At 48.9% G+C, this 26105-nt stretch overlaps 1 protein-coding gene across 7 annotated transcripts in view; it reads left to right on the forward strand.

Annotated features, from left to right (window-relative positions):
• Positions 1–26105, forward strand: part of LOC101683137 — a 69992-nt gene that overhangs the window by 33231 nt on the left and 10656 nt on the right. For 6 of the 7 annotated variants that reach the window (XR_006606785.1, XR_006606784.1, XR_006606786.1 and 3 more), the window contains 2 exons: positions 629–703; positions 23992–24075. Coding sequence is in view for 3 of the 7 variants with exons in the window: in XM_013044390.2 (XP_012899844.2) it covers positions 629–703; positions 23992–24075 (159 nt within the window). In the remaining 4 variants the exon portion in view is untranslated. The remainder of the gene's footprint in view (positions 1–628; positions 704–23991; positions 24076–26105) is intronic. The other variant, XR_006606787.1, reaches the window with a different exon arrangement.

Here is a 26105-nt window from a genome sequence, read left to right on the forward strand (position 1 = left end):
TTTGTTGTGGGTTTATGGGGAATAATAAAACTTCTCAAACTTCAAAAATGCAAAGATAAAACAATCACCGTTATATCAACTACAGACTAATTTGACTTTGCACACTTTTAATGAATCTGAAATTACAAAAAATATGTGGTCAGATTTTCTAATCATAAGTTATTTTTCTTGACAGCCTGTCGGCTCACTCTTATTTTGGCCAGAACCTGTGCTGAAAGCATATTTAGATCTCTTGAGGAGCAATAAGTAATACAGCTTTGGATCCTTAGTGCTATGTTTTACAAATCTTGTCAATCACTAATATTGACATAAAAAGACATTTTCAAAAACAAAAAATAATTTTCCTCTAAAAATGTTACAAAATTATATACATTTTTGGTGCCTTATGTGCAGGCATTGTTATATGTGTGAATCTAGGCCGATAGAAGGACTGTATTTATTCGAGTGGGGATAGTTATTTGAATTACCAAATATATATGCAAAAGTATGTTTTTCACTCCAGAAATATCAAAATACATAACATCTCCAAATAAGAGGTGTTTTGTTTTTGCAAAATGTTTTGTCCGATGAGGGCTCTGTCCACTGGAGTTGCTGCTCACGGGACTTGACCTCTGGATGTTCTTTACAGGTTAGGGGCTCTTCCTTGGAATCAGCTGCCCATCCACCCCAAGCCCAGGAGGGATCTCAGCAGCCCCTTCCCAGGGTAAGTGACTCTTCTGTGTGGCCTTGAAATCTGAAGGTTATTTATCAACTTGATAATTAAACCTGGACTCAATGTGGTGGAAAATGTGATTCCTTCTGCAGATATCATCTGTAGAATCTGTGTGTGTGTGTGTGTGTGGGGGTGCGTCTATCTGTGTGTGTGCATGCCTGTGTGTGTGTGTGTGTGCGTGCTGAGATTGTGTATGTGAAAGTCTCTTCTCTGTGCAGATGAAACCGGGAGTGTATTATCACTGTCCTTCCCGTGAGTGTATTGTCCTGTACCTGAGGGTGTCCGTCTCTGAAGTGCTAGTGCTTACTTCTAAACTTGGTCAAATGTCATCATCCATCTGCGCCCCCATTCGTCTACTGAATCCCCTTAGAGAACGCACCGAGAGATTCTGTGAGGGAGAAAGACAGGAACCCACTCCTCAGGCGACTCCTACTTTGGTAAATGTTTCAGCGTTTATTGTTCTGCAACTTGATTTGGGTTTTAGAAGAAGTGCTAGAGTGATTCTTCACTGTGATGATGTAGGTGCCATTTCATTATTTTTCCTTAAAAATAACTGCAGTATTGGAGCTCTTCGGGGGCTCAGTCGGTGAAGCATTAGACTCTTGATTTGGGTTCAGGTCATGATCTCTGTCAGGGTCATGAGATCGAGCCCCGTGTCAGGCTCCACACGTATCTTTTCCCACACCGAATGTGGAGCCTGCTTGGGATTCTCTCTCTCTCCCTCTCCCTCTGTCCCTTCCCAACTCCCCCAACACCCCCGACCCCTGCCATTCACAAGCATTCTCTTTCTCTCTAAAAAAAAAAAAAAAATGATTCCAGTGTAAGAAAGTATCTAAGTAACAGCTAATGAGAAAACGTCAGTGAAACTCGTGTCGTCCCCTCATCGTCTCCCGGACTGACTGCGAGCAGCTCAGTGCTTCCCCGTCCCCTTCGCTCTCCCAAAGGCGCACCCCCACCTGCACTTACGCTCACCCCGCACCGTCCGCACTGCACAGGGAGGCCCTGATTTAGAGTCACGTTTGCAAAGATGTTCCTAAAATGGAAAAAAAACAAAAACAAAAACAAAAAACAGCACCGTGCTCTTTATGGGACGCCTATAATGGGACGTTTGAAGACATCTTTGTGGGTCCACGATCCCTAAGGGTTTGAACCACCCCAGAAGCAAACAGTGTGACTGGGGGGGGGGCTTTTTCTCCATTTTTCTTCATTCTGAGCATCAGCCACAAACAGTTCCTCCCCTTTCACGTTGTAAAACAAAGCGGAAAGACTGTGACTGCCTTTTACCAGATAGAGGTGATGTTTCACGAGAAAGGCATCTCCCGAGGAGGGGTCTGCACATGGTCCACGGGGTCCCGTCCAGGACGCAGTGTGGACGCCGAAAGAGAGCTTCCCGGAGCCAAGGGGCTGGTTCCCGGGTGCTCAGACCATAAACAGCCTTCAAGGCACTTAAAAAATCTGCATTTTGTGGGTGTTGGCAAAGCCGCTCTGGCTTCCTCCCCCGCCATCTGTTCTTTGTGTCTGAGCCCTCCCTTTGAACATTTGCCTTGGCTTGTAAATACTGCAATTTACTTCACTTCAGGCTTCAAGTTGATGCCATTTTGCCAAATGCACTTGTGGTGGGTCCGTTCCCTAAGAAGCCTTCATGTTTGTGAAGCGGACTCAGCTTTTTTTGGTGAAAGCCGCGGGGCAGGTTTTAGGGAGCATAGGGGCACCCCTGGGACCTGGCTGTCTGTCCCCTCGATGTGAAAGTGAAGACAGGCCACCTTTCCCAGGCCTCTTCATGACCCACTCCAGACCGTGGCACTTTAGGGCCCACTTGCAAAGCCCTGCAGGACCCTCGGGACGCAAGTGCTCACCTCCAGCGTCCCCGTCATCTCAGGGCTGTCCGGGCACAGGACCCAGACGGGGTGTCCCGGGCCCCCACTGTCATTTACAGGCACACGAAACTCCCATGTGAGGAAACGCTTTGTCCCAGGGACTGTTCTTAAGAGAAAGCCACCTCCCTAAGGTGGGCTTGCTATGCCCCGCAGGCCTGGCTGCTTCCCGGGACCTGGGGTCTCACTGTGAGCACAAGGACGGGCTCCCTCTTTTACGGATTTTCTAGAAGAGGCTTCCTCATGCGTCAGGAGGACTCCAGAGGACTTTGTAACGTTTGGGACTTGTTAAATCCCTTCATGAGGCGTGGAAGCAGCCAGAATTTGTGAATGGACTTCTCAACAGTGAGGTCGATGTACTGATGGCGCTGCGCTGTCTTGGAAAGCCAGGTCCTCACCCTGCGGTTTGATGACATTCCGTGGACTCCGTCTGGGGTCTCAGCTGCCTGTTTCCAGGCCCCCAGCTTTCTCCCCATTAGCTGTCTGCTCCGGCCACCCTGGTGCCCTGTGCCCCCTAAGCCTTCCACCCCAGGGCCTTTGTATGTGCAGTTCCCTCTTCCAGAAATGCCCTTCCCGCAGTGAGCCCTACTGCCACCCCCCGCCCCGCTTCCTTCCCTCCTCAGAAGGCTCACCCTGAGAAATCTGTCTGAACTTTCTGCACTGCCTCCTTGCCCTGCCCTGTGTTTAATTCCCTTCGCCAGCTTTGGTTTTCTCTCTTAGCCCTCGCCACCTTCTACTATTTTACGTAGTAAAAGACTACGTAATTTGTTCTCCGATTTAGTGTCTCTCTCTCCTCTTCCCCAGAGCGACTTTCTCACTCTGTCTTGGGTTTTCTGTATATCCCCAGTGTCTAAAAAAAAATGCGCAGCATTCAATAAATACTTGATGAATTAATGGAAAGAGTAGCAGATTTTCTAAGAAATGTTGCTTTCCTTGGCAACACTTTCCAGTGGATTCCGTCAGGTGCAGTTCCTGAAGGCGGAGCGCGGGCAGATGCAGGCTGTGTAAGCGGCACAAGCGGTCAGCCTGGGGGTGGAGGCCTTCTGCAACCTGGGTGTCCGCTGCCAGAGCCGGGGACCCTCCGATCGCCCCAGCCCCCGCCTCCCGCGCCTCAGTTCCTGCCTCCCTGGGCCTCTGCTGCCCAGCACCCCCCCCTCCCCCGCCCCCGTTCGGCCGTTTCCCTTCCCCTGTGCTTTCCGGCCCCCGCACGTCCTCCCTGCGGAGAGCTGGGGATGCCCCTTCTTCTCCGGGATTCCGCGCACACCCGTGCACACCCGTGCACACCCGTGCACACCGCGGTCCTGGAGGAGGCCGTGGGCTCCTAGCGGCAGGGCCGCCCCTGCTTCAGCATCCGCCGGGGCTGGGCCTCGAGCAGCGCTGGTGCGTCCTGGTGGGCTCGGCCTGGCCGCGGGAACGCCGGCCGGGACCCGGCTCCGGTGCCGGCCCTCTCGTGCGGCAGGCTGGCCTCGCGTGGTTCCCCGCGGCCCCCGCACGGTGTCCCGCCTCGGTCTCTCGCCGGCGCCTTCCGTGCGCAGCCCCGACACCTGCCCGGGGTCCACCGTTCCGCAGGCGCAGAGCCGCAGCCTTCGGACAGGTCCCGTGTGTCACGTGGGATATTTGGTTAGAAATGGGGGTCCTGAGGCCATGACCACGGGTTCCCTCCAGGGGAAGGGTCCGCTGCAAGACCTAGAAGGCCTCGGTCCGTGGCGGCAGCGCCTCCTTCCAGACTCCCGCCTGCTCCCGAGCTGGGAACCGGAGCCGCAGCCTGCGCCGGAGCCAGTCCGTGTGTTCTCGAGTTTGCACCGTCAAGAGGACACTCAGCGCGCGCCAGTCTGTTTGGGATCAAGCTTAACGCTCACAGACAATTGCTGAGTTCCCTTCGCTTTGTTTAAAAACAAAATAAAATGGGTCAAAAGTTCCATTTCAGGAAATCTCTTCTTTCTTTGCCGTGAACAAACAACACGCTCAGACCTCAGAGAGATGATTGAACTGCGCACCGTGCGGCTGTGTCAGGAGACGCTGTTACACCCGTTCCGGGATTTCAAAACGGAAGGAAGGAAGGATACGTCCAAGGAAGAGAGCACAAGTGGTTCTGATGGCGTCTCCCAGCTGGTGGCCTCTACCTTTAAAATATTCCATTTTCCTTGGAAAACACCAATTCTGATTGGGCTTGGCACACTGTTTGGAGAGTGTTTGCACTCATCTTGCTTTCTTATTCACTCTGTGTATAAAACAGCGTTTTCAGGCCAGAACAAGATCTCTGTCTGTATCTGTCCTGGGGGAGGCCGGTCAATCGGACGAGCAATTAACACACAGGGTACGAGGCACCAGTGAAGGAAAGGATGAGCGTGTGAAGTCCTCGCCCGCCGTGCTGGGCTCTGGGAATGCCCGCTATAACGTGTGCGGGGGTAGCTCACCCGTGCTGAGGTTGTCATGAGAACTGATGACCTGGGGTAGACCTTGGGTAGAGCTCCCCAGAGAGGCCATCAGCTCACAGGCGGCCTCCCACATTGGGAATGGTCAAATACAGGTTCTACCCAATCAGAATGCACACAGAGAGGCAGGAAAAATGGGCTTCGAAAGCTTATTTACTACCCACATATAGCATGGTCTCAATTATGGCTCAGAGCCTCTACTTTTTTATTTTTATTGGAAAATGTTTTAGACTGTAACAGGCAATATTATTGAGTTATTCTGAATCACCAAGACCTGGGCTTTGATCCTGGTTTTTAGTTGTCAGTGACCTTGCTTAAGTCCCTTATGTTTACCGTATGTCAGCTTTCATTTTTTTAACTTTTTATTTTAATTCCAGTTAACACGAAATGTTATATTAGCGTCAGGTGTACAATAAAGTCATTCATCGCTTCCATACGGCTCCTGTGCTCATCACAACAAATGCTCTCCTTAATCCGCGGCCGATAGTCCCTCATGCCCCCTCAACACCCCTCTGTAACAATCACTGTGTTCTCTGCAGTTAAGAGTTGTTTCTTGGTTTCTCTCTCTCTCTCTTTGTTTTTTGCTTTGCTTATTTGTTTTGTTTTTTTTTAATTCCACATATGGGTGAAATCATATGGTATTTGTCTTCCTCTGACTTATTTTGCTTAGCATAATACTTTCCATCCATGGGGTACCCATGTTGTTGTAATGGAAAGCTTTCGTATTTTTTATGGCTGAGTAATATTCCATTGTGTGTGTGTGTGTGTGTGTGTTGTGAGAGAGAGAGAGAGAGACGCATGTAATACACACACACACACACACACACACACACAATCTTCATCAGTTGACGGACACTTGGACTGTTTCCATAATGTAGCTATTGTAAATAACGCTGCTGTAAACATTGGGGGCATGTATTCCTTTGAATCAGGAGCGTAAGTGCTGGGTTGCAGGGTGGTTCTATTTTTACCTTTTGAAGGAACTTCCATACTACCGCCCTCCTCCGCCTCTTCCCCCTCCTCCTTCCTCTTCTTTAAGATTTTACTCACTTATTTGACAGAAGCAGCACAAGCAAGGGGAGCAGCAGGCTGAGGGAGAGGGAGAAGCAGGCTCCCCACTGTGCAGGGAGCCCGATTTGGGGTTTGACCCTGGGATCCTAGGATCCTGGGATCATGACCTGAGCCAAAGACAGACGTCCAGTGACTGAGCCACCCAGGCACCCCTCCACACTGTTTTCCAGAGAGGCTGAAGCACCTTACATTCCTACCAACGTGTGAGAGGGTTCCCCTTTCTCCACATCCTCGCCAACACATGTGGTTTCCTGTGTTGTTGATTTTAGTCATTCTGACAGGTGTAAGGCACATGTGTCAGCTTTCTTATCTTTTTTTTTTTTAAAGAGTGCTGTTCTTTTTTATTTTTATTTTTTAAAGATTTTATTTATTTATTTGACAGACAGAAATCACAAGTAGGCAGAGAGGCAGGCAGAGAGAGAGAGGAGGAAGCAGGCTCCCCGCTGAGCAGAGAGCCCGATGCGGGACTCGATCCCAGGACACTGGGATCATGACCCGAGCAGAAGGCAGAGGCTTAACCCACTGAGCCACCCAGGCGCCCCCAGCTTTCTTATCTTTAAAAATGGGTGCAATAATTCTAATCTGATAGGGTTACTGAAGAATTTAATGAAACACATTATACAAAGCTTCTCCCACAAATTTACCACTCATTAAATGTGCTTTCTTCTTTCTCTTATTTTTCCACGTGAGTTGAATTTAAAAAATAATAGCTAGTGTAAATTAAAATTTTTGATAGAAATATGATGTGAAGAATTGAAAATGATGGAAAAAGAACTTATACTGTACTGCATCTCTGCTTTCAGATAATTCAGATAATGCCAAGCTAGACTCTCTAATTATTTTATAAATTTGGGGGGGCGCCTCCATGGCTCAGTGGGTTGAGTCTTGGACTCTGGGTTTCCGCTGAGGTCGTGACCTCATGGGTGGTGGGATCCAGTGCCCCCTCGGGCTCGGCGCTCAGCAGGGAGTCAGCTCGAAGATTCTCTCCCTCTGCCTCTCCCTCCACGTGTACTCTCGCTCAGGCTCTCTCTCTAAAATAAAGAAACAAATCTTTTTAAAAAATAAATTTAAGAAACAGTTTCATATCAGATCAATCCAATGCACCCTTTTATTCTTTTATATGAGTAGGGGTGGGAAGGTTTGGTTGCTGGCCAGCAGACCGAGGCTGTAAAGATGTATAGCAAACAGGATTGCACGTTTCCATGTTTTCTGTGCCAGGCTTTCCTCCCCATGAGCGGTGTGGGGCCCCCGTAGCACTGGTGGGACACTCCTCCCCAGGAGGGGTGTGTGGTCAGCACTACACCGGCCTGGTGCTCCGCCAGAGAGGAGCTGGCTGCTTGACGGTCAGAGGCAGACCGCATCATTCTCAGGAAAGTGGCTTTGTTTAAAAAGCAAAGTTACATTCATGCTTATCATCAATATGTCTTCTCTCCAAAGTTCTTGGAACTTTGTAGTCTGTCTACCTCTTTTGTCTCAAATGTACTCCAATAATCTTTCCTACATAATTGTGTCTATTTTGTAACAGATCTCCCAAACACTTTGCAGCTTGGCAGAATCCACTGGGCCACCAAGATGCATCTTACTTACTACGTTCTATGCAAAACGATCGAACACCAGACTCCGGGACAAGGTTCAGCCGCAGCTGACGGAAGGACTTGCCGTTATGCAGACTGAGAAACAATCTTGTTGTCCCTAGTCCAGGGTGAGGGTTGGGTGTCATACGTGCAGTTGCGTAGTTGAAGCAGGTAGCGTGTTCGTGATCAGACCCCGCTTGTCCTGCAGGCAGGCTGTGGTCTGTAAGCTGGTGCCTGGCCCCGTTGGGTCCAGCTGGCTGGGAAGTGTGACTGCAGCTCTGGCTAGTACAAATGGCATTAATTACCTCAAATGGGCATACGCCAAATGGAGTCATTGGTTTTAGGAACGAACCATAGCCTCCACTTAGATCAAGGATCAAACTTTTATTTTGGCTGGTTCCAGAAGAGCAGGTTTTGTTACATTTCTATTAAGCAAGCCTGTAGTCAACAAAATGAAGACAGTCCAAAATAAATGTCCTACTTACCTGATTCGCTTTCTTTTTAGACACTGTCCATATGAATAGATAAACCCAGGCAGATTTGTTTTGCCTTAATTTTTCAAAATGTATAAATTTCCTTTCATGACCAAATATACTTAAAACCAGTATAAAATACGTAATGTAAAACTTGGAAAAATTCCAACTTCAGATTGTGAGTAGCTTCCTGTACCCACGTGGGAAGGGCAGCATGAAGAGTTCTCAACAGGAGCGAGAATGGCTTCCTTGTTCTTTCAAGTCATGTGGTGGGTAGCACCGGCTTAACGGGGTGATTAAACAGCCTTGTCTTCAGTTATGCCTGAAAAGTAGTTTTGTCCCCAGGTGAACCGATCTTTGTGGTTTAATTACAAATAGAAACCGTGGTTCTTACACGTGCAGATTATTATACACACACGCGCGCGCGCATGTACTTTAACCGCATACAATGTCTGAGTTAGAAGAGGTAGCAGAATGGAGTGGCCCAAAAGACCTTCCAGAAATCAGCGACATTTGAATACTGTTACAATGTTTAGTGTACCGATCGCTTCATAAAGAAAAGTGTGGCGCAATCCACGTGAAAGCAGGAGTTCAGAAAGCTTTTAACTTCTATAGAGAGCCCTCGGACACCGCAAACCCCGAAAGCTCTAAGAGCAGGAAGGGGGTAGCAGGCTGGGGTAGGCACGGCGTGTTTCCAGCTGTTCGTAGATGTCGGCAAACATTTTCTGGAAAGGACGAGACGCCCGTCATTTTGCGGCCACATTTGATTTGGTCGCGTGACTTAGCCCCTCCTTCCTTCCTTCCTTGTTAGCAGCCATTGAGAAATGTGGAAACCGCAAAACTGGGCCCACACGCTAGAGTTTGCCAACCTCTGATCCACGGTGTTGACTTGGTCATTCCCTTCTGGGCTTGAGTGTCTTCATGATCCGGAAGCTTCTGTTGACGCCCTGTGCCTTACCGTGTTTAATCTTTACGCACCAAGACCCCCAGCCCCGTGCCTGACCCCTGGTAGGGTCTCAGAAAATGTTTGCCACGTAAAACCTTTCCTCCTTTTCCTCTATCCTACAGCGCCGGAAGCGCGGCTTCTTTCCCAGCGACGGTTGTTTTCCCATCAGCCTGAGCAGTGCTGTTTCTGGGGCCACCCCTCCCCCACGCTTCCCTCTAGAAGTTAGCGGGGAGCCCGACAGATGCAACTCACCCAAGCTGCTCCCTCGAGGACGAGCAGCGTGACGCATAACGCAAACCCAGTATTACCGAGTAAATGTAATTTAAGGGTGTAAGATAAATCCTTCCCGATTTTTAAAAAAACATGTTTAGTCCATGTGTGTGTCGGGTCCCTGATTTCAATGATGCCTGCGTTGTAACTCAACCGTGCTTCAGTAAAAAAATAAAATGTCCTTGAGGGCAAAACTGGAACTTTTCATTTTTTTGTCATGCTTTATTTCCCGTTGTCCTTCCCCCTGCCCCCACCACGCCATGGATCACAGGGTAGGGCTTGATGACACCTCAGCCCCGTGCTTTGCTTCCCAAACATCTCTAAGATGGATCTTCCCCCTTCCCTGTTCTTTCCTCTTGCAAACGCCACATCCGTTTTTCCATTTCTTTAAAGAAATGTGTGCATTTTTCGATCTGCCCAACAAAAACAATATAAGCAATTTTAGATTTCTTTAAATCAATTTTCTGGCTTTTTACCCCTTCTGTTTCAAAATATGGGGTCAAGGGGTGTCCGGCTGGCTCAGCTGGGAGAACATGCGACTCTTGATCTCAGAGTTGAGAGTTCAAGTCCCACGTTGGGTGTAGAGATTACTTAAAAATAAAATCTTAAAAAACAAACAAACCAAAAACCCCACAAAAATATGGGATTAAAACCATAAGGCATGATGATCTAGTGATTTGCAAAATTTTATTACAATTGGCTAATGGATAGTCTAAATTATTAATTTCTTTTATCATTAAAAGAAAAAAGAACAAAATGTGTTCCATTCTTCCTATGATGTACCCATAGAAATCTGACATCCTTAAAAACATGTACAATGTTTATTTGTTTACTTATCTCTCCCAGTTTGAGGAGGAAACAGAACCTGGGCTTGCAGATTTTAAAGCACTTTGCTATAGTACTCGATGTGGTTTGATGTCTTTTGAACTTGGGTTATCAGATATTGGATCTGATTTGGCTTCTCTCTGCTTCCCTCCTTCGGTGGTCTGAGTTTCGGTGGATTTGTACGGGGGACACAAGTCTCTGTGGGGGTTCCCCATGCCCCAGCACATGTAGCAACAGTAATTTTTTGAATAGTTTTCGGGGCTGGAAGCCACCACTGGTCCTGGAAGGGAGAGCCGACCTGGCCCAGCCTCCCGGGCAGCGAACAGCCGAACAGCCGAGCACGCACCTCACAGCCCCTTCCAGCCCCTTCCTCCAGCAGCTCAGCATGGGGTGTCAGAGAAATCATTAAGGGGGCATCCTGGCCTCTCCCTCCCACACCTGCGGGTCCTGGTTCCCTGCTGTAATTTTATGGGCCGTGAGGAGGCAGGTTTGACGCCATGGAGCACCGTCTCTGCCAACAGCTGCAGACGAGTCAGCTCCCCAGACAGTAAAATGTAAAGCGGGGGGAGGGAGAGATAAGCTTTGAAGTTTACAAAAAAGCATGACTTTGACCACTTCCTTTTTCCTTTTTAAATTGGTGTCCCAGGTATGTTGAGAGGAACCATCAGCTAACTTTACAAGGAAAGACCCACTTCCTCCCAACACTTAAGGGCTGCGTGATTCCCAGCATTTGAATACCGGCGGGGCTCAGTGGCCTCCTTCACGGGAGGGGGGCGCGGGGACCTTCACAGGGGGCGGGGACATCTGCTCCGAGCAGATGAGAAGCAGTGTTTTAGCCAGAGGAGTGAACGCGTAGACACGGCACGGCGTGCCCTGGAAATACGCGCTCACACACGGAGAGCTCCTGGATTCAAGGTGAAGGTTAAAGGTGTGAGCAGCCCCCAGTCACCTTTCCCATGTGTTTACCTGCCTCGGGCCTTCTTGCTTTTGTTCTGAAAAGAAGAGATGTGAAGCTGTGCCCCATGTTCTCCCCCAAGTTCTCATCTCTAATTAATGCTTCTCCTTTCCACTTTGTTTTCAGTATTTTTCTTTTTGTTTAAAAACATAACTCCGGGAGAAATGTCCTGGAGGGATGTGTGCATGTTTGTGCTTTAGTGTGCTCGTGTGCACATCTGTGTGCATGTGTGCACGTGTGTGCTCGTGTGCACATCTGTGTGTGCGCTCGTGTGCATGCCTTGTGCATGTGTGCACGTGTGCGCCTGTGTGCACACCTGTGTGCGTGTGTGTGCTCATGTGCACACCTGTGTGCGTGTGTGCACACGTGTGTTCATGTGCACGCCTGTGTGCGTGTGTGCACGCGTGTGCTCATGTGCACGCCTGTGTGCGTGTGTGCACTTGTTTGCATGATGCACACATACGGGTTCTGCAGCGTCGATCTTCTGGAGACTTGCAGGATGTAGGGTTTGAGTCTGCAGCTTGAAGATGTGTGTGAAAGAAGTGTGGAAGTCTTTTTAAAATTATTTTAAAGATTTTGTTTATTTGAGAGAGAGGGAGAGGAGAGGGGCAGAGGGAGAGGGAGAGCGTCTGAAGCAGACTCCACACGGGGCAGGAAGCCTGATGCAGGGCTCAATGTCATGACCACGAGATCCTGAGCTGAGCGGAAATCAAGAGTCGGACACTTAACTGGCGGTGCCACCCGGTGCCCCAAAAGCCTTTTCAGATCACACAGCACACCTCATGCTATGATTTTCGATTAATTCTGGTCTTTGTTTAATGAAATGTGGGCAAAATGGATCCAGTTTAGACTCTTGGATGCTCCGTTCTAAAGTAAGAATTAAGGTCATCACGGAAAGCTGTTTGGAGACCAGCAGAAAATTTAGAACAAGGAATCTCGTAATTCACTCACTTTTTCTTCAAAAGTGTTCAAAAGAACGTGAATCCTTGAACCCCATCGTGCAGGGTAGAATTAAGTGGGAATGAATCTATTCGGGTTGTATCATACCATTGTTGATGTACGTGGTCTTTGCCTACTTAGTTGTAAGACTTCGAACCAGTCATTTACCTCCTGGGATTCAGGCTCCTTGTCTGGAAAAACAAGGCAATCAATCTAGATCTCTTCTGTCGAATGCTGTAGCCACTAGTCTTGTCTGTTTAGATTTAATATAGTTAAGTAACACTAAAATTCAGTCCCTTGCTTGTAACAGCCACATTTCAAGTGCTCTGTTTCCTTTCTTCTCTTTGTTTTTTTTAAGATTTTATTTATTTATTTGACAGAGAACGGCACGCACAAGCGAAGGGGAGCAGCAGGCAGAGGGAGAAGGAGAAGCAGGTGCCCACTGAGCAGAGAGCCCGATGTGGGGCTCGATCCCAGGACCCTGAGATCATGACCTAAGCTGAAGGCAGAGGCTTACCCGACTGAGCCACCCAGGCGCCCCGTCAAGTGCTCAGTTTGTGTGCGTGGCTCGTGGCTAGTGCATTGCACAGAAAGGAGAGGGCAGATCCCAGCACAGATTGGCAGAAAGTTCTGTAACACACCTGAAATGTTATACCAGAGAAACAGAACCTGGGGATCTCCAGGCTTCTGTGCTCCAACCACAGCTTGCTTACTGTTGGAAGTTTATTGAGTCATTATTATATATTTTTTTTCTTTTTTAAGAAAGAGAGAGGAGAGGAAGAGGGAGAGGGAGAGAGAGAATCTTAAGCAGACTCCACATCCAGCACAGAGCCCAACGTGGGGCTTGATCTCATGACCCTGAGATCATGACCTGAGCTCAAACCATTTTCTACCAATATTGTAAATACAAGTGGTTAGTTCTGCATCTTTTATCACTAGTGAGCTAGAACACACCTTCCCTATTTCATTGCTATGTATCTCACACATCACTTTCACGAGGAGCCATGCCTGTGTGTGTATGTCGGGGGGGGTGCGCGTGAGTGTGTGCATTCTGATAGTCCAATTTCTTTTTGATTTGTACAATCTCATCATTGGAATATTAACCCTGTGCCTGTCACGGAGCTGCAAAAAGTTACACGTTTGTCATTCACCTTTCAATGACTTGCATTATTTTTTCGTTTATGGAATCAACCGATAGTTTTAATTCTGAGGTCATCGAAATGTTTCAGTCTTTTCCTTTCTGCTGTTTATCTTCCCAAAGGAAATATTATATAAATATTGGTCCATATTGTGGTTCTTTACTTTGGTTGCACATCGGAGCCCTAAGAGGAGCTGGAGAACAAGAGGGTGCTGGGGCCTTTCCAGCCACCCCGGGAGTTCTGCCCGCAGCCGAGCTTGGAAACCTCCTGTTCAAGCTGTGCAGCACTTCCATGATTTCATTCTCCACCCTTATCTGATGATGAGACTGAGATCGGACATTATATTTCCAGAACATTCCGCCGTCTGTCTTACAGCCGTTTGTTAGAGCATTCATTCTCTATCACAGTCCACCTTGTCAAAGCTAGTTGGGTCTTTTTCTGTATTTTGATTCTGTCCAACTGTTTCCTGGGACAGCACGTTACAGCGTCACGTAGGATGAGTCCCTCTTGTTACTTTACTGCATGTGAGACTCACGTTACGATCGCGCTCAGACAGTGAGCTTGAGGGGCACCTGGGTGGTTCCGTCCGTTAAGCGTCTGCCTTCTGCTCAGGCCACGATCGCAGGGTCCTGGGATTGAGTCCCAAGTCGGGTTCCCTGCTCAGCGGGGAGTCTGCTTCTCCCTCTCCCTCTGTGCTCTCTCTCTCGCTCTTGGTCCCTCTCAAGGAAATAAATAAAATCTTTAAAAAATAATAAAAACAAACAAACAAAATAAGTGTGTTTGATTAAGTAGAGGGAACCTAGAGATTCATGGCCAAATAACAACATTGGACCAAGCCATCTGGATGGGTTGGCGGTCAGTTAACATTAAAACCGGGTTTGCTCTTGGATTACTTAATGCAGATATGTTGAAAGGAAATACAGAGTCACATATGGACTCCAGGGCTTTGCGGTCTAGGGCAGGGCTTGTCCTTGGGGGTTGGGTCTGCTGATCGGTTTGGTGCGGTTTTGCTTGTGTCCTCCACAACGAGGCGCAGTGTCGCCGGACTTCCCGGTGCTCGATGACGTCAGCACCCGGCGGCCACCCCCGTGTGAGGCCTTCAAACCCGGCGCGTCTCTCACCGTCACCAACCGGCCGGTAGTTTCTTTGGTGATACACTTTTATCCCGTTTTCCCCAAAGTGGTCAGCACGGTGGTTTTGTTTTTCTAGAACTAACTCCCTATAGTAGTCTATTTTATGAGATGATGTGGAAGGTTCACTAAATTACAAAACCCAGATGGTGACTCTGCTTGGCTCCAGTGGGTCTGATGGCTGGGGGAGCCCCACGGCTGCCCACCGAGGGGCCTGCCACGGGCTCAGCCCAACCCCAGGACCTGTCGCTCTATTTCAGAGAGGATCCTGGACTTACCTGGTCGGGGGTCCAGTGGGGGCTCTGGGAGATTCTGGGGTGCCCACGCTGGGAAGGCAGCATGCTGGTAGAGGCAGGTGGGCCACGTGGGAAGCGGCTAGCTGTGAGGCTCTGGGAAAGTCACTTCTGTCGCTGCCACTTTCCTCCGGCACCCAGCAAGGGTGAAAGTACATGTCGCTGTCATGGTTCAGGGTCGCAGTGCAGAGGGACTTCTGTGCGTGGCTCCAGTGGGTCTGATGGCGGGGGGATAGCCCTTCACCCCTCTCTTCCCCCAGTATCTGATGTACCCCCACACTGGCTCTCATATCCTGAACGCCTGACATCTCTCGGGGTCTCCATGCTGGGGCCAGGCCCTCGTGACCCGCTGCCTGGACCAGGGCCTCCCCGTGTCCACTTTCACTCTCCTTCCATCAATTTTCAACTGGATACTGATTTTCAAATACATCAAAGGATGTCAGCTCCCCTTCAAAATATCTCCGTGTCTCCTGCGGCTCTTAAGATCAAGATGGAAATCCTGATGTGACCCACAGAGCTCTGTCCCCGTCGCCCATCTCCCCGCCTTCCGGTCCCTGCAGGGCTCGCAGCATCTCTTCCCAGGCAGTGCCCACGCTTCCTCTCCTGCCCTCCTCCTCCGTCCCATGCTGGCCTGGCCTCCCTCCTGGGGCGCATGTCCTCCTACACTAGTTCTCCGGGCGGGCTCCTGTCCTCCGGGCCACTTGTCCACTCAGAGCCGTGGGCGTGGTTCTGTCTCCCCAGTGAACCACGGGCTCCCTGGAGACGGGAATCCGGCCAGTTCTGGTCTTGTCAGACCCACCATGGCGGCCGCAGGGTCCGACCAACTCAACAAATCGTTTACGGAGTGAATACGCAGATGGAAGCATAAGCGTAATGAAGCCATCCGATCGAGTCAGACACATAAAACGCACTCTTATGTAGCTGCTTCTTTTTCCTGTTATTTTAGACGATGGGGTCATGTTTAATAAAATGAAATATCTCCGCTCTGGGTGGACTGCACTTGTGGGAAGAAAAGGCCGTGGCGTCCACCCTAGAGATAGGTGGTTTCTACCCACAGAGGCAGGGCATCTGGGAAATGTCTTCGCAGACACAAAGAGAGGGAATTCTCTACAGAAAAGTTCATGTTTCGGGAGAATTCAAATCGGACCCTGTCAGCTGCTCTCCACAAACCTGAATCCTTGGTAACGAACTGTCCGTTTCCGATCATACCAAATTGCTGCTTATTTTTGATTATATTAGACTTTTTTCTCCCCTGTTGGGAGCACGCAGGGAAGGCGAGGCTCCCTTTGATCCGGGGGAGCAGGTATGTTAATGTTGGAACAACAGGAAGCGCCGGATGGCCCCCGCCCCCCCCGCCCCCTGCCCCCCCCCCCGCCCCCCGCCCCCGCAGCCGGCCCTCCACACCCTTCATCTGCCGGGCCTGACCCAGGAAACCGACTTGAAAGGCGCAGGCACTTGGTCTAGTGACGTCTGCTGTACCCAATAGAAGGGCAAAAAGTACTTTATGGAAAGAATGTTTAGGGGATTCACAGGTTAGTCAGAATCGGTGGCTGGTAGGTTTGGGGCTTATGTATACTTTCCAGGGGTGCTGCCGGCTTTCTCTGTACAGGGCCCGGGTGGGGGTGGGGCGGGGCTGCAGTTCTCTCTTCTTTATGGGAGCGGCTCAGCCTAAAGGCGGTGGGAGGGGGATGCTGGAACCACCCCTCGTCCCCTTTCCCCTCACATCAGGGCAGAGGAGTCTTCCTCATAGGAGGACTTGTCCCAAAGCCCCCGTCTCCGCAGGCGGCCCCCACCTTCCCTGGCGGCCTGGGGACATCCGTGTTACTCACCTGCTCTTCTCTCCCCAGCTGCTCAGCAAACCCCCACGGGGCCGGGAGGGGCGAGCTTGCGATCCCTGTGTATCTCCTCAAACCGGGCGGGTTCCTGGAAACACTTACTGAGTGGAACCCGTCACTGCTGTGTGGCCCTGGACTCCAGGGACTTTGCAGAGTGGCTCTGGGAGGGCGGGCCGCCCTGGCCCCGTGTTCCCCGCTTTGGCGGAGAACGCCATCCCCTCAGGAGGGGACAAAATCCTGAAGTTCCAGCCTGCGAGTCCGTGTTCTCCGAAGTAGGCGCCCCACATTGCCCAGGTAGGGGAGGAAGAAAACTTCCATTGACGCTGGTGTTAAGTGTCACTAATATTTAATACACGGGAAGACCCTAGCGGCCCCTGCCTGTGTGCCTTCAGTCACAGAGTGCCCAGGATTTGTAGGGCCTGGAGCTTGGACACTTTCCAGAACAAATGTGGTATTGGGGGGATTATTTAACAAAAAGTCTCCTATTGTCCGTGCGCGATCCTGAGGCCACCCGGTGGGACAGGCCGTGCTGTCCCAGGGATGCTCCACCATTCCTGGGTTTGGTTAAGTGGGCTCACAGATGATGCTTCTCCACACATCGGTGGTGGTCCCAGTGCAGTGAGAAGCCACAGAAAATGGCAAAAAGGACAGCCTTTGGGGCCCAGGATGAGCTCTCGGTTGGCTTTACTGGGTCAGGGCGTGACATGACAATCTAATCAGAGGCTGATTTGGGAAAGCAATGACCCAAACCCCACTGCAAAGGCACTTTCATATCCACTCTCCTGTGCAGGCAAAACCCCCTCGTGCACCCTGCGCTTTCAGGGAGTCTGGCTAAGGACCCCATGAGGCCTTCGAGACGTAGCAAGATGCTAAAAAGGAAGCATCGGGAACTTCCTCCTGAACTGCTCTAGTTCCCGGGACGTTTGAAATCATGTACTCTTGCATATGATGCTTGGCAGAGTTTTCCTGAAACTTGGTGAGCCTCATTGAGAAGTCTCTCCCCGTGGTTTCTTCCTCAGAGATGGATGAAACAGCCTTGTATCGTTCGTGAACACTTTGTCCTTTGACTGAGATAAAAGTCGCAGAAATAATCCACAGAGCTCAGTGGGATGGCCCGTGAGAATGCACGTTGGATCCACAGGTCTAAGGAAACGAGCATTGCAGCGAATTTCCAACGTGAGAGTTTCCCTTGATGCTTCGTAGGAAGCCAGCTCATGTGTCCATCAGCACCTGTTCCTACGATGAAATCTGTGCTTACCTACGGGTGGCCGTCGCTCCGAACGTGTGGATACGACTGTGAGTTGCTGATGCATTGAAATCTTTCTGCGCAGGTGGGTCAGAAGCCCCTGCCCCGAGGGAGCCATCCCCACGCCCCCCACCCAGGCCACTCGGTCATCCAGCCGCCCAAGCCCGGGCGGCCAGCTTCCATCTGCGTAGTGAGGGGCCTTGTGTGACCGGTTCACACGCTTCAAAATCTCCACATGGCTGTATATACAATGAAGACATATTATCGAGAGTAAATCACCTCTTTAATTAAAAAATGGACAGGAGATCGGTGCAAATGCACCTGCTGATGTCACAACAGCTTTGGCGGGAAGGAGAGAGGATGATTCCGGGCAAAGACAGACACGGAGCGTCTTGTGCAAAAGTAATTCACGGCATTGTTTCTGGACAAACGCCGGCGAGGTCCGCGGAACCTGGCCGTGGGCAAAGTGACGAAGAGTGTCTTTAACAAAAAGAAAGCGTGAAGTCTGTCGGGCTTGCCGTCTTGGCGTGTGTCATGGCGTGGCACTGTCTTCTGAGAGGGGCGCTTGGAACCTTCCAGCGTCAGACGACTCGCACGCCCTCATTCTAGGCAGGAGGTGACCTAGATTTGCAGATGTTTCCTGTGGTGACGAACGGCTGCTGGGCTGCCTAATCCAGGTCCTTCAAGGCGAAGAGAAAACGATCACATTTGTTATGACACTGAAGCCCACGGTTGGCTCTGGCGATAGTAAATACAGTAGACATGGACATCCGTGTGCAGGTTTTCGCGTGGACGTGACTTTCAGCTCCGTTGGGTAAATACGAAGGAGCGCGATGGCTGAATCCCACGGTAAGAGCCTGTGCAATTGTGTGAGAAACTGCCCAACGGGCTTCCAAGCGGCTGCACTATTTTGTCTTCCCGCCAGCAACGAGTGGAGGTTCCGGCTGTCCCGGGTCCCGCCTACTGGCGTCAGTGTCCAGGTTTCGGCCATTCCATTGGGTGTGAAATAGTAATTAATTTGCATTTTCTTGATGACGTGATGTGCAGTATTTTTTCATATAATCATATGAGATAATTCAAATTATTTCAAATAATCCTTTGCCAATGTTCTTCTTCTTTGGTGAGCTACCTGTTAAGATCTTTGGTCCATTTTTTAATTGTATTGTTTTCTCGTTAAGTGTTCAGAGTTCTTTGTGTATTTCCTTTTTTTAAAAAAAGATGTTTATTTATTTATTTGAGAGAGGGAGAGAGAGACAGTGCCCATGAGCAGGGGGAGGGGCAGAGGAGAAAGGAGAGAGAGAGAGTCCCACGCAGACGCCACGCTGAGCTTGGAGCCCTCCATGGGGCTGATCCTATGACCCTGAGACCAGGACCTGAGCTGAAACCAAGAGTTGGACACCTAGCCGACTGGGCCCGCCAGGCGCCCCACTCTGTTTGTTTTCAGTGCAAGTCTTCAGGTACATTTTTGTAATTTTTTTCCTGCCTGTCTGTGTTTGTCTCTTCAGTCTGTCTGTCTTTCACAGAGCAGGTGTTTTAATTTTAATGAAATCCATCTTACCAACTTCTCCTTTCATGGACTGTGCTGCGTTTAGTGTAGTACCTCAAAAACACGTCACCATCAAGGTCAGTTAGGCTCCTCCGTGGGATCTCCTACAGGCATCGGGGCTTGCATCCTCTGTGTGGTCTGTGATCCATTCTGACCTTGGGTTCGTGCTCTCTAAATTCTTTTTTCTTTCCCATGGGTGTTCAGTTGTTCCATTTCTTGAAAAGACTTTGTGAAAGATCAGTTGCTGTAGTTGTGAAGGTCTGTGTCTTGGCTGTTTATTCTGTCCCACTGATGCACTTGACGGTTGGTTCACCAATTACACACTGTCTTAATTTTTGCAGTCTGAGAGTAAATCTTGAAGTTGGATAGTGTCGGTCCTCTGACTCTGTTCCTCACTATTGTGGTGGCTTCTCTGAGTCTTTTGACTTTTCATGTAAACTTCAGAGTCATTTGCTGACATTTGCAGAACTTGGTGGGGTTCTCGAGGGGACTCTACTGAATCTATTTGTTGAGTTGGGAAGAACTCGTGTCTTAGCAGTACTGAATCTCTTCATCCCTGAATGTGAAGAATCTCTCCTTTTGTTTAGATCTTTAGTTTCTTTGATCAGAGTTTTGTAGTTTTCCTATCTATATCATACAGATTTTGTTAGATTTATTCCCGAGTACTTTTTTAGGTGACCATATAAATGGTCTTGTGTTTTAAACTCCGAATTCCAATTGTTCACTGCAGTATGTAGGATATTGATTGCTTTTTGTACGTTAAATTTGTATCCTCTAACCTTCATATAATCATCCAGTTCCAGACAAAAAATTTTGGGGGGCTAGTGCTGGGATTTTCTACATAGACAATCATGAACAAAATACCTGTGAACAAAGACAGACTTCTTTCTTCCTCCCCAATCTGTATACCTTTTCTTCCCTTATGCATTAGCTGGAATTTCCAGTACTGTGTTGACTGTGAGTGGTGAGAAGGGACATACTTGCTTTGTTCCTGTTCTTAGGGAAGAGCATCTAGCTTCTCACCATTAAGTGTCAAGTTAATTGTAGATGTTCTTTATCAATAGGAAATTTCTTAAAAAACAAACAAACCTACACCACACATGGGGCTTGAACCCACAATCCCAAGATCAAGAGTCACAATGTTCTACAGACTGAGCTAGCCAGGCACCCTGAGGAAGTTCCTTTCTATTTTGAGGTTGCTGAGGGTTTTTATCATGAATTGGTGTTGGATTTTGTTGAATGATTTTTTGCATCTATTTTACTTATTGACCTGATGGATTACATTAATTGACCTGTGAATGTTGAATCAGGCTTGCACACCTGGGATACACTTCACCTGGTCATGAGCCCATTTTCTTGAGAAGGATTTTCTCCCCATACAGTTGATTTGTGTTAGCACCATTTGCGGAATAGTCTATCCCCTCCCTTGAACTGTGTTTGCACCTTTATCAGAACTCTGCTGGGCACAACTGCCAAGTCTTGAGGACATTCCTCTCTATTCTTAGCTTGCTGCTGAGAGATTTATATGAATGGGTGTACGATTCAGTCAAACGTTTCTTCTGCATCAGTTGGGTTCTTAGCCTATTGGTGAGGTGGTTTATAGTGACTAATTTTTGAATATTGAAGCATTTCTGCATATCTGAAAATTCTACTTGGTTTTTCTGCAGATTACATTGGCATTTTTGGAATTCCATTTTTGTGTTCTTACCATGTTTTTTGATCATTTCACTTTGTATTGTTTTCTGCGTGGTTGTTCTAGATATTACAATGTGGAAGAAACTTGCCTCAGGCTCCTCGTACCAAAGTCCTAGTGCCCTGAGTGGAGCTTTGAACGTCTGCCTCCATTTAGGTCCCGTTGCCCTTTCCGCTTCTTAAAGAAATCGTGTTTCCTCTGCAAACCCTGCGTGCCTCGTCAGGTGGGGTTCTAGTGTTTGGTGTTACAATGAAATCTGATTTAAGAAACTCACGAGACGGGTGCTCCATTACCTCCCCCCACACCACAAACAGGGGGATTAAACCGCAGGGATGCATTTCTCACAGTCCAGGAGGCTCCAAGTCCAACATCAAGGTGCTTGCCCAGTGGGTTCCGGCGGGGCTCTCCTCCTGGCCTGTAGATGGCCGCCTTCTCCCATGTCCTCACATGGCCTGTCCTGCAAGTGCACACCTGGTGTCCCTTCCTCTCCTTATAAGGACACCTGTGCTACTGGGTTGGGCCCCACCCTTGTGACCTCATTTAACCTTGGTTACTTTTTAAAAGACTCTATCTCTCTGTATTTCACATTGAAGGTTGGGACTCCCTTATGTGAATTTGGGGAGAATCACAATTTGGTTCGTAAGGCAACCGTTTCTTCCCCTTGTGGCAACGGTACCCAACGCCTCAAGAATTCACGTGCTCCCTTGCAGCGAATCTCAGTGTTGTGTTGCTTTTGCCAAGTGCAGCTGAAGTGATCAACCCAGGAGCTGTTCGGATACTTAAGTAATTCCTCTTCATCGAATCTGTTTCTCATCCTAGAAACTGGCTTTTTCTTTTTTTTTTTTTTTTTAATCTTTACATTACAGATTCATTCTCAAAGTTACCATCCCTGTTATCTTAGTGGGCTGGATCTCAATATAACCTTAAAACATTACCATCGCTGATGTGTTGGAGTCATTGTAAAAATCTGAATTTAGTTTGTAAATTAGAGAATAAGCTTGAGAGCAAAATTCGGTTCCTAAATTTGTTCATTTTCCAAAGATAATATAAGAATGTAACCTTTTTATTGGGAAATATATGATGAAATATTTAGGGGTGAAGGGTCATTGTGTCTGTACAAAACAGAGTGCTGCTTATCGTATGAAGACTTTGTCTTTGCTGCAGTGGATGGTCTTTTGCCGAATTTCTTCTTACTTGTAACTGAAAGTAGATTTCCCCGTCACACATGAAAGCTGGATTTCTGAGATATTTCAATTCTGAATTTGTCCAAAGTTCAATTGTATTCTTGCTTTTAACGGTAATGACTTAAAAAAATAGAGAATTTGAAATGTTGAAGTGCTTTTTTATGTAATAGATGAATACACCTATAATTTAACTAGGCACATGTCTGGTTAGTCTAGAGAGTGATGTGTTCCTTTTGGAGAATGTGGGTAGACGGAGTGATGGTTGATGTGGGGGGTGCATTTTGCCTCCCACCCCGCCCTGCCCCACCCCCAGCAGCCCCTTGGGGGTGTTTGCAGGTGTGCCCGTGTGCCCGCTTCTGTCTCTCAATGCCTATGTGCCTCACTCAGTTTGTCCACTTTGTACTTTGTTAAGAAAACAAAATTCAATTGAGTGAATTTTAAAGGTCTTATTGGTTTTATTCAGTGACTCACGAATCGGGCTGCGTCCCGTCTGCACACGGAGAGGAGCTTTGCGGAGCTGTACAAGTGGGCAGACTTACAGGCAGATGGGAAGGCAGACAAGAAATGGTTAAGGCAACAAGAAGTAGGTTGGAGGTTTCACGTTGCTTCGGGGATGGCGGGTCAATCCCGCCGGGTTCCTCATAGGGCTGGTCCGGCGACTCCCGGTTGACGGGCTGAAGACTCCATTTCTGGGAAAAGCCAAATAGTACTTAAGTCTCGGTTTGGTGATGTAGAGCTTAGCACGAGTGACTCCATTTTGAGCTGTTTTGTTTGCCTAACGCTGTGCCCCATCTCGCGCCTCCGAAAGCTGCATGATGTTCTGTGGCAAGTCCCCCACCCCATTTTCCTTATCCAGCTCACTGGGTGGCTCCGGTCTGCAGAGATGTCGGTAAAGAGTGAGTGAGGCAGAGCTTCAGACACAGGAGTGAGGCCGGGGTGCAGCGGAGACCCTGCATGGGCCCAGCCTGGTGTGCGCAGTGAACAGAAACAGGGAGGGTGATGTGTGGTCACGGAAGCTGCAGGAGGGGTCCTGGAGGTCAGAAGGGGCCACATCAGACTGTCAGCTTCCTGGGAAAGGGTCCTGTGAGAGCTGAAAGGCCGTGGCCAGTTATCCTTATCCGCCAGTGTGATTAAATGTCACTACGTGCCAGGATTCTCTATTTCTCCCAGTTAAGTTAGGAGCCATGGCTTTACCAGGTCGATGAGACAAATGGGGCGCTGAGTGAGGTCATTGCCCAGAGTGGCAGGACAGAAGGGCCAGAGCAGAATGTCAGCCCGGAAAGACCATGCTGCAGATGCACTTGCATCCACCCCCTGTGCAGCTGCCTGCAAGGCCCAGCGGAGGTCCGGGGGGGAAGTGCACCCCCCACCCCCCATATAGATTTTGCCTGGTTTTCCTCTGGAGAGGATTCGAGAGAAAAGAATGTTTAGGAAAATCTGAATCCGCAAGCAGAGCAAGAGAAGCAAGCGCGGAGGAGACGCTCAGTGTCGTAACATATCTGATACGTTCCTTTATACTTAACGGGAGAGCGAGATACACGTGCGTCAGCCGGCGTTGTGGGTGAGGGGCAGAGCGTCCCCAGCCAAACACAGCCGCCGGCACCATCAGACCAGAGATCCTAAATAGCGGCGTGCGACGCGCCCTAGCAGCAGGGATGAGGTTTGGGTGTGGGCAGCACCGTACTGCGTTTGGGATCTTAGCCTGACCCTGCCACTGTGTGAGTCGGCAGATGAGGCAGGTTTCCCACTTTTTAAGTTATGGCGAAGGTGGAGGGACACCGCCCGGAGGGGATCAACAAGCGGCAGCACTGAGGGGTGTTTGCAAAAGCCCATGTTGCGTTTTCCTCTCAGGGTCTTCTTCCTTGGCTCACGGAGTGGGGAGGAATGCAGGAGCAGCAAGACGCCATGGAGAGGGGAGTCCAAGGCCAGGACAAGGTGAGCTGCCCGGCCTCCCGGACCCCCTCCCTGCCCCTCCCAGCTCTCTCTGCCTGCCTCCCAGGTTGAGTCCGACTGTCTTAGCTAAGAGAAGCCCCAAGATGTGGGGGTTCCCAGTGGAATCTAGAAGATTCGATAGTGGAGTAGGAAAAATGAAAGGATTCGGACAAATGCTTTCTTTATTGTGAGAATACCACGAAGCCCAGCTACGAAACACATCTTGTCCTATTACTAATATAGTCTATCTTTAAGTGAAGAATACAGTGCTTGGTTGTTTGCATATGTTTGGGGCTTTCCAAGAAGACCAGCTTCTTGCTTACCTGTTTGTCTTCCCGAGACGTGCTCAGCTGTAGGAGCGATCCCTACATGCCAGATCACAACAGTGTCCTGGGGCATGTGGTAAAAATGGGAAGTTCCGGGCTTTTCCCCCGAAGACTCTGATTTAGTTGGTCTGTGTTGGTCAAGCTCCTCAAACAGTTCCTTTGATTCCAGTCATTGGACAAGTCTGGGAAATCCTGAACTGATCAGCCTATTGTGCCTACTGATGCCTGGTTGGGTCTGGGTGGCATGAAGGTCAAGGATTGGTCATGATCATGGCTAGTCAAGGATGGGTCATGATCATGGCCAGTCAAGGATGGGTCATGATCACGGCCAGTCAAGGATGGGTCATGATCACGGCTAGTCAAGGATGGGTCATGATCACGGCTAGTCAAGGATGGGTCATGATCATGGCTAGTCAAGGATGTGTCATGATCATGGCGAGTCAAGAATGGGTCATGATCATAGCTAGTCAAGGATGGGTCATGATCACAGCCAGTCAAGGATGGGTCATGATTATAACTAGTCAAGGATGGGTCATGATCACGGCTAGTCAAGGATGGGTCATGATCACGGCCAGTCAAGGATGGGTCATGATCACGGTTAGTCAAGGATGGGTCATGATCACGGCCAGTCAAGGATGGGTCATGATTATAACTAGTCAAGGATGGGTCATTATCACGGCTAGTCAAGGATGGGTCATGATTATAACTAGTCAAGGATGGGTCATGATCACGGCTAGTCAAGAATGGGTCATGATCACGGCCAGTCAAGGATGGGTCATTATCACGGCTAGTCAAGGATGGGTCATGATCACGGCTAGTCACGATGGGTCATGATCATGGCCAGTCAAGGATGGGTCATGATCACGGCTAGTCAAGGATGGGTCATGATCATGGCTAGTCAAGGATGTGTCATGATCATGGCGAGTCAAGAATGGGTCATGATCATAGCTAGTCAAGGATGGGTCATGATCACGGCCAGTCAAGGATGGGTCATGATTATAACTAGTCAAGGATGGATCATGATCATGGCTAGTCAAGGATGGGTCATGATCACGGCTAGTCAAAAATGGGTCATGATTATAACTAGTCAAGGATGGGTCATGATCATGGCTAGTCAAGAATGGGTCATGATCATAGCTAGTCAAGGATGGGTCATGATCACGGCTAGTCAAGGATGGGTCATGATCATGGCTAGTGCTTCTCCAGTGGAGCACTCACTGAGGATGTGTTCTGATTTTCCTGTAATAATTTCCTCCACAAAGACCTCGAGGGCTTGAAGATGCCCCCCTATGCCTCCTTCACACCCACCCTTATCATTCCTGTTTCTTGTTTTTTGTTTTCCCCTCTCTTTGAAATGATTTCAAACCTAATATTCTTTCCCTGGGGATTCAAGTGGGTTTTACTTTAACTTTCCAGCTACTTCTGTAATCTTTTAAAAATAATTTCTCCTCATTTTCTAAATTTAGAGCAATGCAATTTATGTGACTGTTTTGGACTCTTAAAATATTATCTCAAATACTGTGCTGGATAACGCCCTTAATTACACTACACTGAATGCTATCCATTTATTGATTTACTCATTTAACCAGTCTGAGCCCAGGGAGCCTCGCTCTCTGTCAGAGACTACTGCTTTTCAGAGACATTTGCAGTCTCTCATCAACAAATTTATCCTGAAAGACAGAGGCCGAGGAGTCTAAGTATTTACAG

Source organism: Mustela putorius, unplaced genomic scaffold, assembly GCF_011764305.1.
Source record: "Mustela putorius furo isolate JIRA1106 unplaced genomic scaffold, ASM1176430v1.1 tig00000450_pilon_pilon_pilon, whole genome shotgun sequence".
Classification (NCBI taxonomy): Eukaryota; Metazoa; Chordata; class Mammalia; order Carnivora; family Mustelidae; genus Mustela; species Mustela putorius.